Below are 15,697 nucleotides of genomic sequence, written 5' to 3' on the forward strand. Positions count from 1 at the left end.
GTATGACCCCTGGTACCAGTTTCTCAACATTCACTGCGCTCGATAGTTGGTGAGTGTACTCTTTTGTGATGGATGACGAATACACTACTGGCCATTAAAATTGCTACACCAAGAAGGAATGTAGACGATAAACCGGTATTCATTGGACAAATATGTTATACTAGAACTGACATGTGATTACATTTTCACGCAATTTGGGTGAATAGATCCTGAGAAATCAGTACCCACAACAACCACCTCTGGCCGTAATCACAGCCTTGATACGCCTGGGCATTGAGGCAAACACATCTTGGATGGCGTGTACAGGTACAGCTGCCGATGCAGCTTCAACACGATACCACAGTTCATCAAGAGTGGTGACTGGTGTATTGTGACGAGCCAGTTGCTCGGCCAACATTGACTATACGTTTTCAATTGGTGAGATATCTGGAGAACGTGCTGGCCAGGGCAGCAGTCGAACATTCTCTGTATCCAGAAAGGCCCGTACAAGACCTGCAACGTGCGGTCGTGCATTATCCTGCTGAATGTTAGGGTTTCGCAGGGATCGAATGGTAGAGCCACGGGTCGTAACACATCTGAAAAGTAACGTCCACTGTTCAAAGTGCCGTCAGTGCGAACAAGAGGTGACCAAGACGTGTAACCAACGGCACCCCATACCATCACGCTGAGTGATACGCTAGTATGGCGATGACGAATACAAGCTTCCAATGTGCGTACACCGCGATGTCGCCAAACACGAATGCGACCATCATGATGCGGTAAAGAGAACCTCGATTCAATCGAAAAAATGACGTTTTGCCATTTGGTGCACCCAGGTTCGTCGTTGAGTACACCATCGCAGGCGCTCCTGTCTGAGGTGCAGCGTCAAGGGTAACCGCAGCCATGGTCTCCGAGCTGATAGTCTATGCTGCTGCAAACGTCGTCGAACTGTTCGTGCAGATGGTTGTTGTCTTGCAAACGTCCCCATCTGTTGGCTCAGGGATCGAGACGTGGCTGCAAGATCCGTTACAGCCATGCCGATCAGATGCCTGTCATCTCGACTGCTAGTGATACGAGGCCGTTGGGATCCACCGATTCCATATTCTTTCTTTGGATATCGACCAACGCTAGCAGCAATTTCGCGATAAGATAAACTGTAATTGCGATACGCTACAATCCGACCTTTATCAAAGTCGGAAACGTGATGGTACGCATTTCTCCACCTTACACGAGGCATCACAACAACGTTTCACCAGGCAACGCCGGTCAACTGCTGTTTGTGTATGAGAAATCGGTTGGAAACTTTCCTCACGTCAGCACGTTGTAGGTGTCGTCACCGGCGCCAACCTTGTGCGAAAGCTCTGAAAAGCTAATCATTTGCGTATCACAGCATCTTCTTCCTGTAGGTTAAATTTCACATCTGTAGCACGTCATCTTCGTGGTGTAGCAATTTTAATGGCTAGTAGTGTATTTTTTCGCGTTAGCTTACATTTGCATTCCTTACGACAGAATTTAACTGCGTTACAAAATCAGTGGGTCGGCTGGACGGTGTTACGTGTACAGACAAACGCTCGTCGGCGCAGTGTGCTTGGCTGGTTGGTAACCGCAGGTAGGAGAGAGAGAAAAGTGGAGGAGGGTGGGGGGGGGGGGGGGAGCAATTATCCGCAGCTTGTGAACGCCGTCCCTCAAGGTCACGATCTAATACAAGGGCACAGACGGCTTTCAGGGTCGAATCAAGTCTGTCGCTATGTCTGCAGTAAAGATATTCGCAGAGCTCCACACAGGCACGAAAGTCTCACCTGTGGACTACTATCTGACTAGTCTTCCATCTTGTATGACGTTATTCTGTAGAAGCCTCCGCTCATTTTTGCAATCTCTGATCGATTACGAGTAATTGGGGTAAAGCCAGTACACCCGCCCCAGATTTCTTAACCCTTCGAGTACCAACGTTTTCTGCTCGAAAAGATTAAGACCTCTCATGGTTATGATGGAGTGTCTTGCAGAATATTACTGTGCTGCACATGTTAGCCCTGTATTTAGCCATATTTGTAATTTTTCATTTAGGAATCGTCAGTTTCCTGAGCGATTAAAGTACTCAGTAGTAAAGCCGTTTTATAAAAAGGGAGAAAGGGATAATGTAGATAATTTTAGACCTATTTCTATGCCATCAGTGTTTGCAAAAGTTATCGAAAAGGCTGTGTATGTAAGGTTAATTGATCATTTTATATCACACAATTTGTTATCAAATGTACAGTTCGGCTTTAGAAGTCGCTTGACAACTGAAAATGCTATATTCTCTTTTCTCTGTGAGGTACTGGATGGGCTAAACAAAAAGTTTCGAACGCTTGGCGTATTTTTTGATTTAACAAAGGCATTTGACTGTGTTGATCACACAATATTGCTCCAGAAGTTGGACCATTACAGAATAGGTGGAGTAGCTCACAATTTGTTCACCTCTTACTTTAGCAACAGGCAGCAAAAGGTCATTATTCACAATTTTGATAACGGCTGTGATGTGGGATCTGAGTGGGGTACTGTCAAGTGGGGGTTGCCCCAGGGATCAGTGTTGGGGCCGCTCCTGTTCCTTATTTATATAAATGATATGCCCTCTAGTATTATGGGTAACTCTAGAATATTTCTGGTTGCTGATGACACTAGCTTCGTAGAAAAGGATGTTGTGTGCAACATTGACTCGGTTTCAAATAGTGCAGTACATGTCCTCAGTTCATGGCTTGTAGAAAATAAACTAACGTTAAATCACAGTAAGACTCAGTTTTTACAGTTTCTAACACACAATTCAATAAAACCTGACGTTTTAATCTCACAGAATGGGCATACGATTACTGAAACCGAACAGTTCAAATTTCTAGGTGTTCAGATAGATAGTAAGCTGTTGTGGAAAGCCCACGTTCAGGATCTTGTTCAAACACTTAATACTGCCATTTTTACTATTCGAACGGTATCAAAAGTGAGTGATACTTCGACACGTAAATTAGTCTACTTTGCTTATTTTCATTCACTTATGTCGTATGGTATTATGTTTTGGGGTAACTCTTCCCATTCTATAAGGATATTTTTGGCTCAGAAACGGGCGGTTTGGGCAATAAGTGGTGTGAGCTCACGAACCTCTTGTCGACCTCTGTTCACGAGTCTGGGCATTTTGACATTGGCCTCTCAATATGTATATTCCTTATTGTCGTTTCTTGTTACTAATATTAGTCTGTTCCCAAGAATAAGCAGCTTTCACTCGGTTAATACTTGGCAGAAATCAAACCTCCATTTGGATCGGACTTCCTCAACTCTTGTGCAAAAAGGTGTGCAGTATACTGCTGCATCCATTTTCAATAAGCTGCCACTCGAATTCAAAAATCTTTGCAGTAATCCCCGCGCTTTCAAATCGAAACTGAAGAGTTTCCTCATGGGTCACTCCTTCTATTCTGTCGAGAAGTTCCTTGAAAAATTAAGCTGATTCTTTTTGTATTGTTGATTGCGTTTACTTAAACTTATGGACTGACTTTTTTGGTTCATAAATATTTTATTTGTATCTGTTATTACTTTTATGTTGTAATTTGATGTACTGACACGTTCCATGACCTTGGAGATTTGCTCCTCAATTTGGTCCTACGGAACTTGACGTGTAAATAAAAAAATAAAAAAATTACATGTGGGAACTCCCAGTGACTTGTATAAGCATATACCGTATGTTTGAAAAATAACTCCCTAGTTTTAATGTGTCCTAGAATCTGTATAAAGTGACAGAGACTATTCTAGTTCGTGGTGTTTGATTCATCAACTCTCCGAGTTTGACTCCCCTGCAGTTGGCAGGTCTGCTTGACGTTGAGACGCCACCAGTGCTCTTTTTTCCTCTCTTCCCTCAGATCACTCCAGGCGTGCGTGCAGCGCAGTGCAGAGCAGCTGAACAACAATGTGTACTCCGCAACAGAAAGCGCAGAGTGTTATTTGGCATGTGAAAACTGAGTCAGATACAACAGTGCAACGTAATTTTAGACGTCAGTATGATGGTGAACTACCTACAGCCAGAACTATCAGTCAATGGCTAAAGTCTTTCAAGGAAACCGGTAGTGTTAAAAAATATATCGGCTCAACCACTTGTTTATAGTGTAAAACACTAAGATTGACGCGTTTCGGAAGTCAAGCTTCCATCATCAGAATAATAAAAAATAAAAGAACCTGTTAAAGCTCGCTAAAATGGAACATGCACCAGGCACAATAAATTGATAATAAAATTAAAACATCGTGGCTACTTCCCTTTTTGCAGCCATGTCTTCCAAGGTGCATCTCCACATAGTCGTCAAAATATAAAAGAAAACTCTAAAATGGTGTCGCCTATGGTGTTCAACATCTAACCACATGGCTCTCTCCTCTATTGTAAACTGCCCGTGCGTCTTCGTTGATACCACACACCACGTAGCCAAACACGACACTGAAACGCGAGTGAGCTCACGCGCAAGTAAACAAGGAAGTCACAGAGATGTCTATACAAACAGATAACGTATACATGTTCCAAGGACCTCATGAAATGATGGTATCCTACCAATTGCTAAAAATGTAGTTACTAAAAGAAACCAGTGAAATGTTAGAAAAAGTTATTTGTATCACCAGTTAGCTGTTCATTCAGTATGTTCTGATTATCCACGCTATGTATCGTAATTTCCAGCTGTTCTAGTAGATCCAACATTTTGCCTTTGTCCTGTCTATGTAAAATAACGAGATCCTGAACTGGAAATAAAACCTGCTGATAAAATTCGAAAGGTATGAGTTTGCTGTTGACAGTGCGACACCCCACACGTCCAGAATAGCTACAGAGTGGCTCCAGGAACACTCTTCTGAGTTTAAACACTTCCGCTGGCCGCCGAACTCCCCGGACATGAACATTACTGAGCACATCTGCGACGCCTTGCAACGTGCTCTTCAGAACAGATCTCCACCCTCTCGTACTCTTACGGATGCATGGTGTCAGTTCCCTCCAGCACTACTTCAGACATTAGTCGAGTCCATGCTACGTCGTACTACGCCACTTCTGCTTGCTCTCGGGGGCCTTGCACGATATTAGGCAGGTATACCAGTTTCTTTGGCTCTTCAGGTACAAAGAGCCGCGTAATCTATGGATGATGTTCTATATAGCTTTCCTCCCGCTGTTACATAGAAATAAACAGTATTTGTAGCAAAATTGAAACTGTTATTGTTTAATTAAGATTATATTCGAAAATAGTTGTTTTGTACTGTGATAGAGAGGGCTATTGTAGTAAAAAGAAAAAGCAATACAGAGCAGCGCTAGAAAACACAAATTCCTGAAAAAGAATAAAGGTAGCGCTAAGCAAAACACAAAAACATGTTTCTGTTATCCACAAATAACATTCGCACTTATCAATAGTAACACGAAGCTCCTGTCTTTGATGATTATGAGGAACGTTCCATTGAGCACAAAATAACAACAATAATTGCATAGATTTTTTTATATTTCAGCAAGTAAAGTGCATTTGCGTCAAAAGTGATTCTTTTGGTTACATAAAAGCACAGAAGTTACGTCGTCAACTAATTTTTATTGCTTATAAAATGCAATTTATATTTTTTAAGGATTTAACACAATGGACTAACACTAAATTAACTATGTACAAAACAACAAACAAGGGGAAGTCGTCGCCTCCCAGTTTTTCGTTCAGACATTCATTTATGTTTCTTTCCCTACCGATGCTACCAATCCTCCCAGTAATCCTACAGTTTACTACGTCATGTATGTACTGTAATAAAACTACAGAACCGTAGTTTTGGCAGATTGCCACTCTATTCTCGAATGACCTCGTTGATGCTTCTCCACTCTCAATTCTGCCCTTCCCGTCTTTCCGTTCTGTAGTGACCTCACCACTTCTCTTGATATCTAGAGGTAAATTCGGCACTATATAGAACTGTTCTGGTACTTGTGATCATACATTTTATGTAAAATATCAGCGTTTCGTCTAAAATGTTCTTTTTAGGGGAGGGACGGAGGGAAGGAGCCATTACGGCCCCCTTTATTCCACCCCTCACCCAGTCCTTGAATTAGCGTGTGGATATCGACTACGACTATGTAGCTGTTTTTACGGATGGGTCGAAACAAGGGCATTCCGTTGGTTGCTCTGTTGTTTTTCCGGGTCGTGTCCTCAAGGTCCGACTGCCTCAGACTTTTACTGTCTTTGATGCAGAATTATCTGCGATCTTGCGGGCACTGGAGCAGATGAGACATTCTCCCTGTCATAAATTTCTTGTCTGTTCCGATTCACTAAGTGCCCTTCACTCTTTGCAACGTTTGTATCCAGCAGGTAAAATAGTCCAGACCATCCAGGATGCCCTCCTCCACCTATAGCGATTGGGGAAGGTGGTGGCTTTCTGCTGGGTTCCGGGGCTTCTCGGCATTGCTGGGAATGACAGGGCAGATCTCGCAGCCGAGGAGGCGTGTCTCGATCCACAAGTATCTCAGTGTGCTATCCCCCTGCACGCACTCACCTCGCTGTTGAGCCCACGAGTCATGCGTCGGTGGTAGGATGAGTGGCTGGAAGTGACTGACAATAAGCTCCGTATAGTCAAGCCCACAACGCGTGTGTGGTGTAATTCCTTTCAGCCCCGTCAACGGGACGAGGTTCTCCTCACTCGGCTTCGGATAGGCCACAGCCCTATGACGCATGGCTTCCTGCTCCGGCGGGAGCACCCTCCAATGTGTGGTGCTAGTGGCGTCCAGGTCACTGTGCGCCACGTTTTGTTGGATTGCGTTTTGTTTTCTGACCAGTGGGCCGCGGCTGACTTGCCAGCGGACCTGCCATCTCTTTTAGGCAACACTCGGACGAATGAGGTTAAAGTTTTAAAGTTCTGGGTCATCTCAAATGTTTTTACAAAGATTTTAGGATCTTAATTTGCTCACTGTGTGACAAGCTCGCCCATATTTTATGTAAGTGGCCAGCCAATGACAATTTACTGTGGCATTCTTGTTGCTACGTTTTCCCTTTCCTTACGTTCTACTTTCTTATGTCGCATTTTCTTTCTTTTCCTGCTTTCTTTGCCTGTGTGTTTCAGTTTTATTAGGTCTGTCCACATTCGTTCCCTTTAATGTGTGTCAGGGCGCTGATGACCTCGACGTTGAGCGCCCATAAGCCCCAACACACACACACACACACACACACTATGTCCTGGCGATGCCGCAGTAATGTCGAAACCTGTTTTTACTACCGGAAATTAACGTGAGGTTTTTTTTATGTATAGCTGGAGTCGCCGCCGACGACGCCCATGTCCGCCACAGCCCCCGCCGCCCCCATGAGCTACGAGATCCGCCCCCTGACGCAGCAGGATGGGCCCCGCATGATCTCGTTCCTGCGGCGCCTCTTCTTCCGTGACGAACCGCTCAACGTGGCGGTGCAGCTGGTGCAGCCGGGGGAGGAGACCTGCCGCGAGCTGGAGGAGTACTGCCTCTCCTCGCTGCCCGACGGTAAGAAAACATCTTCCGTCTAACTACCCGCCTACCAACCAACTAAGTAGCTCGCCTCTCTATCGGCAGATCGGCCACGTATGCCGCCGAGCGCCTGCAATCTCTGTGGACTGACAACCCGCGGCACACAAACGTCGTGTGGGTTGCCTGAACTACAGGGATTCACATCAGTTTGTGACACTTGCCTAGCGGACGAAAGGATGGAACTGACAATTTTTTAATTATTATTTTTTTGTATCGTTTCACACAAGTACTACCACGTCGTGGATGGACTGTCTAGGTGTAAAAAGGTGAGAGAGTATGAAATTTCCTGGTAGATTCAGACTGTGTGCCGAACCGGGACTCGAACTCGGGACCTTTGTCATTCGCGGGCAAGCTTCTGTAAAGTTTGCAAGGTAGGAGACGAGGTGCTGGCAGAAGTAAAGTTGTGAGGACGGGACGTGAGTCGCGCTTGGGTAGCTCAGTTGGTAGAGCACTTGCCCGCGAACGGCAAAGGTCCCGAGTTCGAGTCTCGGTCCGGCACACAGTTTAAATCTGCCAGGATGTTTCAAAGTTACATTAGTTTTACTCGCTTTTTGTTTACAAGTATACATTACTTTGTGATGTCACTGAGGTGCCTCGATGATGGCGCGGGGGAACTCTGATACGATGCCACATCTCAGGGGTGACAAACTCCGCACAATCGTCTGGTAGTGGGCGTTAGTGCGTTAGTGATAGCGAGCTGTTTTTGTGTGGATGATACGATTACTTCCCTGATGGTCTCCACGTGCAGTTGCTGATGGAGATGGCTGATATTTGCCCATCTAGGTACTCATAGGATTGACAGTAGACATCGGTTTTGAAGGGTTTGCAACGGTTTGAGATTGTTGTTACAGGAATCCCTGACGAGGAGCATCTATAAAATATAGACAGTAGGATCGTTGTTCGGTAGAGGCATAGTTTGGTCCTCACTTTCAGATATTTACTCGACAGCAATAGTTATAAATGTTGAAACAGATGCACGGTGTTGTTTAGTTTTCCCTGAAGAAACAAAAGAAAAGTTCGGAGTACGCATTAAGATCCATGGAGAAGAAATAAAAAGTTTGAGGTTCGCCGATGACTTTCTAATTCTGTCAGAGACAGCAAAGGACTTGGAAGAGCAGTTGAACGGAATGGACAGTGCCTTAAAAGGAGGATATAATATGAACATCAACAAAAGCGAAACTAGGATAATGGAATGTAGTCGAATTAAGTCGGGTGATGCTGAGGGCATTAGATTAGGAAATGAGACACTTAAAGTAGTAAAGGAGTTTTGCTATTTCGGGAGCAAAATAAGTGATGATGGTCGAAGTAGAGAGGATATAAAATGTAGACTGGCAATGACAAGGAAAGCGTTTCTGAAGAAGAGAAATTTGTTAACACCGAGTATAGATTTAAGTGTCAGAAAGTCGTTTCTGAATCTATTTGTATGGAGTGTAGAGAAGTATGGAAGTGAAACATGGACGATAAATAGTTTAGACAAGAAGAAAATAGAAGCTTTCGAAATGTGGTGCTACAGAAGAATGCTGAAGATTAGATGGGTAGATCAGATAACTTATGAGCAGGTACTGAATAGAATTGGGGAGGAGTTTGTGGCACAAATTGACCAGAAGAAGGGATCGGTTGGTAGGACATGTTCTGAGGCATCAAGGGATCACCAATTTAGTACTGGAGGGCAGCGTGGAGGGCAAAAATCGTAGAGGGAGACCAAGAGATGTATTCACTAAGCAGATTCAGAGGGATGTAGGCTGCAGTAGGTACTGGGAGATGAAGAAGCTTGCACAGGATAGAGTAGCATGGAGAGCTGCATCAATCCAGGCCACAGGACTCAAGGCCACAAAAACAACAACATGGTTCTTGAAAAGAAGTCTCCGGTCCACTACCACTGCCAGGTATTTCAGCTGGTTTGTCCAAGGGACTGCGATGTTATGCTGCATGAGATGGCGAATGAACAATGCATTCAGGGTAATGTGTTTTGTTGCTGTTCGTACGTAAATAAGTGTAAGCTGCCGTTGAAGACGTGTTGTCGCTCCATGCTGCATCGTCTCTGTGGCTGCTGGTAAGGATCGCTGTATTCTCCGCGAATTGCGCAGGGACGATTCTCATTGTGATTGATCAGCTCCTGTAGGGCCCCAAGCGCCTGCCTTCGCAGCAAGTTGGCAACCCCGATACAAATGTGTCGTTTGGGTTGCCTGAACTACAGGGGTTCACATCAGTAGGTGTAGCGGACGAATGGATGGAATGAGATGGCCTTCAGTGAAACTGGGTCCGCAACTGCGGTGAATAAATGATCGTGGCTTTCTCAGGACTTGCGGATGACATTACTTAAAAAGGAAAAGAAAATATTATCCAATCCTGAAGAAACCATAACGTTACTCAGTGATACATCGTAACGGAAAAAATCGAACTTCCTGTATGCCCGTATTTATGTACTGTTATCAGAGATACAAGATTGAGAACAAGGTACAGAAACAAGAGCGTTTACAATGCTTATTCAGACATATACCACGTAAAAAGAAATATTTTTCAGAGTCCGGTATCTATAAATTTAATTGTGGGCTAAGTTTTACAGTGCTTAAACGTGAAGAGAGGTTAAGACGCAGTTTAAAGAGCGCTCGTCGATAAATGACAGTAACCACTCCACCACTGCAGTACGCTAAAAAGTAGAAATTACTTAGCTTTGGTGAATCGCTACAGGTCTAACATAAGGCAAAGAAAACTGAAGTTATGTATGTGGTGGAGATGATCTGGATTTATATCCACCTAAGTGATCAGTTCTCAATTAATAAAAATACCTGCGAAATTTATAGACAATTTTCCGCCGGTTCTGTGAGCAGGCGTTCATGGTCACGCAACATGCATTCATTGCTACAGGCGCAAGCAAATGTGGCCACGATGTGGGACGACCATGCAGCTCTGTAATACTAGATCGTTGAACATTTAATTTTAATATTTAACATTTTTATTTCCATTTTATTACACCGCTATTAGAGCACAATTTATCTCATTTTATTTCGACCAGTAAATTACACACTTTGGATAAAGTTTTAATTTGCGCCGGCCGCGGTGGCCGAGCGGTTCTAGGCGCTTCCGTCCGGAACCGAGCGACTGCTACGGTCGCAGGTTCGAATCCTGCTACAGGCATGGATGTGTGTGATGTCCTCAGGTTAGTTAGGTTTAAGTAGTTTTAAAGTTCTAGGGGACTGATGACGTAAAAAAAGGTTTAAGTTTGTTTGAAAACGCTAGTTGCTCGGTTTATCAAACAGTTGTTTCTAAGATTGGACCTTGCATGTATAAAACACCTTAAAATCACGTTTGAGGCTCGTTGGAAGTCACTAAGTAGATGGATGAGTTCAGTCTCAGTAATGTTTGTTTTGTTTTAGCATCTCAGTTCTAGGATGTCATAGCTCCGATCGGTGTATAGTATAGTGATATAATTTTGAATGTACATTCAGTTGTATATCTGGATATTGTCTGTAAAACGTCTTGCAATAGAGTTAGTAGTAAGTAAGTATTCATTTAAAATGTCATGCGCGATGATGAAGCTACACTATGTGATCAAAAGTATCCGGATACTACCAAAAACATATGTTTTTCATATTAGGTGCATTGTGCTGCCACCTACTGTCAGGTATCCATATCAGCGACCTCAGTAGTTATTAAACACTAAGAGAGTGCAGGATGGGGCGCTCCGCGGAACTCAAGTCCATCGAACGTGATCAGGTGATTGAGAGTCACTTGTGCCATACGTCTGTACGCGAGATTTCCACGCTCTTAAATATCCCTAGGTCCGCTGTTTCAGATGTGATGTTGTTGTGGTCTTCAGTCCTGAGACTGGTTTGATGCAGCTCTCCATGCTACTCTATCCTGTGCAAGCTTCTTCATCTCCCAATACCTACTGCAGCCTACATCCCTCTGAATCTGCTTGGTGTATTCATCTCTTGGTCTCCCTCTACGATTTTTACCCTCCACGCTGCCCTCCAATGCTAAATTGGTGATCCCTTGATGCCTCAGAACATGTCCTAGCAACCGATCCCTTCTTCTAGTCAAGTTGTGCCACAAACTTCTCTTCTCCCCAATCCTATTCAGTACCTCCTCATTAGTTATGTGATCTACCCATCTAATCTGCAGCATTCTTCTGTAGCACCACATTTCGAAAACTTCTATTCTCTTCTTGTCCAAACTATTTATCGTCCATGTTTAACTTCCATACATGGCTACACTCCATACAAATACTTTCAGAAACGACTTCCTGACATTTAAATCTATACTCGATGTTAACAAATTTCTCTTCTTCAGAAACGCGTTCCTTGCCATTGCCAGTCTACATTTTATATCCTCTCTACTTCGACCATCATCAGTTATTTTGCTCCCCAAATAGCAAAACTCCTTTACTACTTTAAGTGTCTCATTTTCTAATCTAATTCCCTCAGCATCACCCGACTTAATTCTACTACATTCCATTATCCTCGTTTTGCTTTTGTTGATGTTCGTCTTATATCTTCCTTTCAAGACACTGTCCATTCCGTTCAACTGCTCTTCCAAGTCCTTTGCTGTCTCTGACAGAATTACAATGTCATCGGTGAACCTCAAACTTTTTATTTCTTCACCATGGATTTTAATACCTACTCCGAATTTTTCTTTTGTTTCCTTTACTCCTTGCTCAATATACAGATTAAACAACATCGGGGAGAGGCTACAACCCTGTCTCACTCCCTTCCCAACCATTCTTCCCTTTCATGCCCCTCAACTCTTATAACTGCCGTCTGGTTTCTGTACAAATTGTAAATAGCCTTTCGCTGCCTGTATTTTACCCCTGCCACCTTTAGAATTTGAAGGAGAGTATTCCAGTCAACATTGTCAAAGCTTTCTCTAAGTCTACAAATGCTAGAAACGTAGGTTTGCCTTTTCTTAATCTAGCTTCTAAAATAAGTCGTAGGGTCAGTATTGCCTCACGTGTTCCCATATTTCTACGGAATCCAAACTGATCTGTCCCAAGGTCGGCTTCCACCAGTTTTTCCATTCGTCTGTAAAGAATTCGCGTTAGTATTTTGCAGCCGTGACTTATGAAACTGATAGTTCGGTAATTTTCACATCTGTCAACGCCTGCTTTCTTTGGGATTACCGAGCGAGGTGGCGCAGTGGTTAGCACACTGGACTCGCATTCGGGAGGACGACGGTTCAATCCCGTCTCCAACCATCCTGATTTAGGTTTTCCGTGATTTTCCTAAATCGTTTCAGGCAAATGCCGGGATGGTTCCTTTGAAAGGGCACGGCCGATTTCCTTCCCAATCCTTCCCTAACCCGAGCTTGTGCTCCGTCTCTAATGACCTCGTTGTCGACGGGACGTTAAACACTAACCACCACCACCACCATCTTTGGGATTGGAATTATTATATTCTTTTGAAGTCTGAGGGTATTTCCCCTGTCTCATACATTTTGCTCATTTGATGGTAGAGTTTTGTCAGGACTGGCTCTCCCGAGGCTGTCAGTAGTTCCAATGGAATGTTGTCTACTCCTGGGGCCTTGTTTCGACTCAGGTCTTTCAGTGCTCTATCAAACCCTTCACGCAGTATCATATCTCCCATTTCTATAACATTGCCCTCAAGTACATTGCCTTTGTATACACCCTCTATATACTCCTTCCACCTTTCTGCTTTCCCTTCTTTGCTTAGAACTGGGTTCCCATCTGAGCTCTTGATATTCATACAAGTCGTTCTCTTTTCTCCAAACGTCTCTTTAATTTTCCTGTAGGCAGTATCTATCTTACCCCTAGTGAGATAAGCCTCTACATCCATACATTTGTCCTCTAGCCATCCCTGCTTAGCCATTTTGCACTTCCTGTCGATCTCATTTTTGAGACGTTTGTATTTCTTTTTGCCTGCCTCATTTACTGCATTTTATATTTTCTCCTTTCATCAATTAAATTCAATATTTCTTCTGTCAGCCAAGGATTTCTACTAGCCCTCGTCTTTTTACCTACTTGATCCTCTGCTGCCTTCACTACTTCATGCCTCAAAGCTACCCATTCTTCTTCTACTGTATTTCTTTCCCCCATTCTTGTCATTTGTTCCTGTATGCTCTCCCTGAAACTCTGTACAACCTCTGGTTTAGTCAGTATGTCTAGGTCCCATCTCCTTAAATACCCACCCTTTTGCAGTTTCTTCAGTTTTAATCTACAGTTCATAACCAATAGATTGTGGTCAGAGTCCACATCTGCCCCTGGAAATGTCTTACAATTTAAAACCTGGTTCCTAAATCTCTGTCTTACCATTATATAATCTATCTGATATCTTTTAGTATCTCCAGGCTTCTTCCATGTATACAACCTTCTTTTATAATTCTTGAACCATGTGTTAGCTATGATTAAGTTGTGCTCTGTGCAAAATTCCACCAGACGGCTTCCTCTTTCATTTCTTACCCCCAATCCATATTCACCTACTACATTTCCTTCTCTACCTTTTCCTACTACCAAATTCCAGCCACCAATGACTATTAAATTTTCGTCTCCCTTCACTATCTGAAAAATTTATTTCATCATACATTTCTTCAATTTCTTCATCATCTGCAGAGCTAGTTGGCATATAGACTTGTACTACTGTCGTAAGCGTGGGCTTCGTGTCTATCTTGGCCACAACAATGCGTTCGCTGTGCTTCTTGTAGTAGCTTACCCGCATTCCTTTTGTTTTATTCATTATTAAACCTAGTCCTGCATTACTCCTATTTGATTTTGTATTTATAACCCTGTATTCACCTGACCAAAAGTTTTGTTCCTCCTGCCACCGAACTTCACTAATTCCTACTATATCCAACTTTAACGCATCCATTTCCCTTTTTAAATTTTCTAACCTACCTGCCCGATTAAGGGACCTGACATTCCACGCTCCGATCCGCAGAACGCCAGTTTTCTTTCTCCTGATAACGACGTCCTCCTGAGTAGTCCCCGCCCGGAGATCCGAATGGGGGACTATTTTACCTCCTGAATATTTTACCCAAGAGGACGCCATCATCATTTATCCATACAGTAGAGCTGCATGCCCTCGGGAAAAAATTACGGCTGTAGTTTCCCCTTGCTTTCAGCCGTTCGCAGTACCAGCACATTGATAGTGAAGTGGAACCGTGAAGGGACACGGGACAGCACAAAAGCTTACAGGCCGACTTCGTCTGTTGACTGACAGAGGTCGCCGACAGTTGAAGAGGGTCGTAATGTGTAATGGGTGGACATCTATCCAGACCACCACACAGGAATTCCAAACTGCAGGAATTCCAAACTGCAGGAATTCCAAACTGCAGGAATTCCAAACTGCAGGAATTCCAAACTGCAGGAATTCCAAACTGCAGCGATTCCAAACTGCAGCAATTCCAAACTGCATCAGGATCCACTGCAAGCACTGTGACAGGCGGGGGGTGAGAAAACTTGGATTTCATGGTCGAGCGGCTGCTCAGAAGCCACAAATCACGCTAGTAAATGCCAGACGACGCCTCGCTTGGTGTACGGAGCGTAAAAATTGGACGATTGAACAGTGGAAAAACGTTGTGTGGAGTGACGAATCACGGTACACAATGTGGCGATCCGCTGGCAGGGTGTGGATATGGTGAATTCCCGGTGAACGTCATTTGCAAGCGTGTGTAGTGCCAACAGTAAAATTCGGAGGCGGTGGTGTTATATGTGGTCGTGTTTTTCATGGAGGGGGCTTGCACCCTTTATTGTTTTGCATGGCGCTGTCACAGCAGAAGCTTACATTGATGTTTTAAGTACCTTCTTGCTCCCCGCTGTTGAAGAGCAAATCGGGGATGGCGATTGGATCTTTCAACACGATCGAGCAGCTGTTCATAATGCACGGCCTGCGGCAGAGTGGTTACACGACAATAACATCCCTGTAATGGACTGGGCTGCACAGAGTCCTGACCTGACTCCTACAGAACACTTTTGTGATGTTTTGGAACGCCGACTTCGTGCCAGGCCTCACCGGCCGACATCGATACCTCTCCCCATTGCAGCACTCCGTGAAGAATGGGCTGCCATTTCCCAAGAAACCTTCCAGCAACCTGATTGAACGTATGCCTGCGAGAGTGGAAGCTGTCATCAAGGCTAAGGGTGGGCCAACACCATATTGAATTCCGGCATTACCGATGTAGAACGCCACGAACTTGTAAGTCATTTTCAGCCAGGTGTCCGGACACTTTTGGTCGCATAGTGTACATGCACAAAGAGTTTATTGG

The 15,697-nt window shown here is 44.0% G+C and overlaps 1 protein-coding gene across 3 annotated transcripts in view; it reads left to right on the forward strand.

Moving 5' to 3' along the window:
• The window catches only part of LOC126210223 (arylalkylamine N-acetyltransferase 1-like), a 269,395-nt gene that overhangs the window by 220,779 nt on the left and 32,919 nt on the right, over positions 1-15,697 (forward strand). For all 3 annotated transcript variants that reach the window (XM_049939406.1, XM_049939407.1, XM_049939405.1), the window contains exon 2: positions 7,234-7,456. In XM_049939406.1, the coding sequence (XP_049795363.1) occupies positions 7,234-7,456 (223 nt within the window). The remainder of the gene's footprint in view (positions 1-7,233; positions 7,457-15,697) is intronic.

Source organism: Schistocerca nitens, chromosome 10, assembly GCF_023898315.1.
Source record: "Schistocerca nitens isolate TAMUIC-IGC-003100 chromosome 10, iqSchNite1.1, whole genome shotgun sequence".
Classification (NCBI taxonomy): domain Eukaryota; kingdom Metazoa; phylum Arthropoda; class Insecta; order Orthoptera; family Acrididae; genus Schistocerca; species Schistocerca nitens.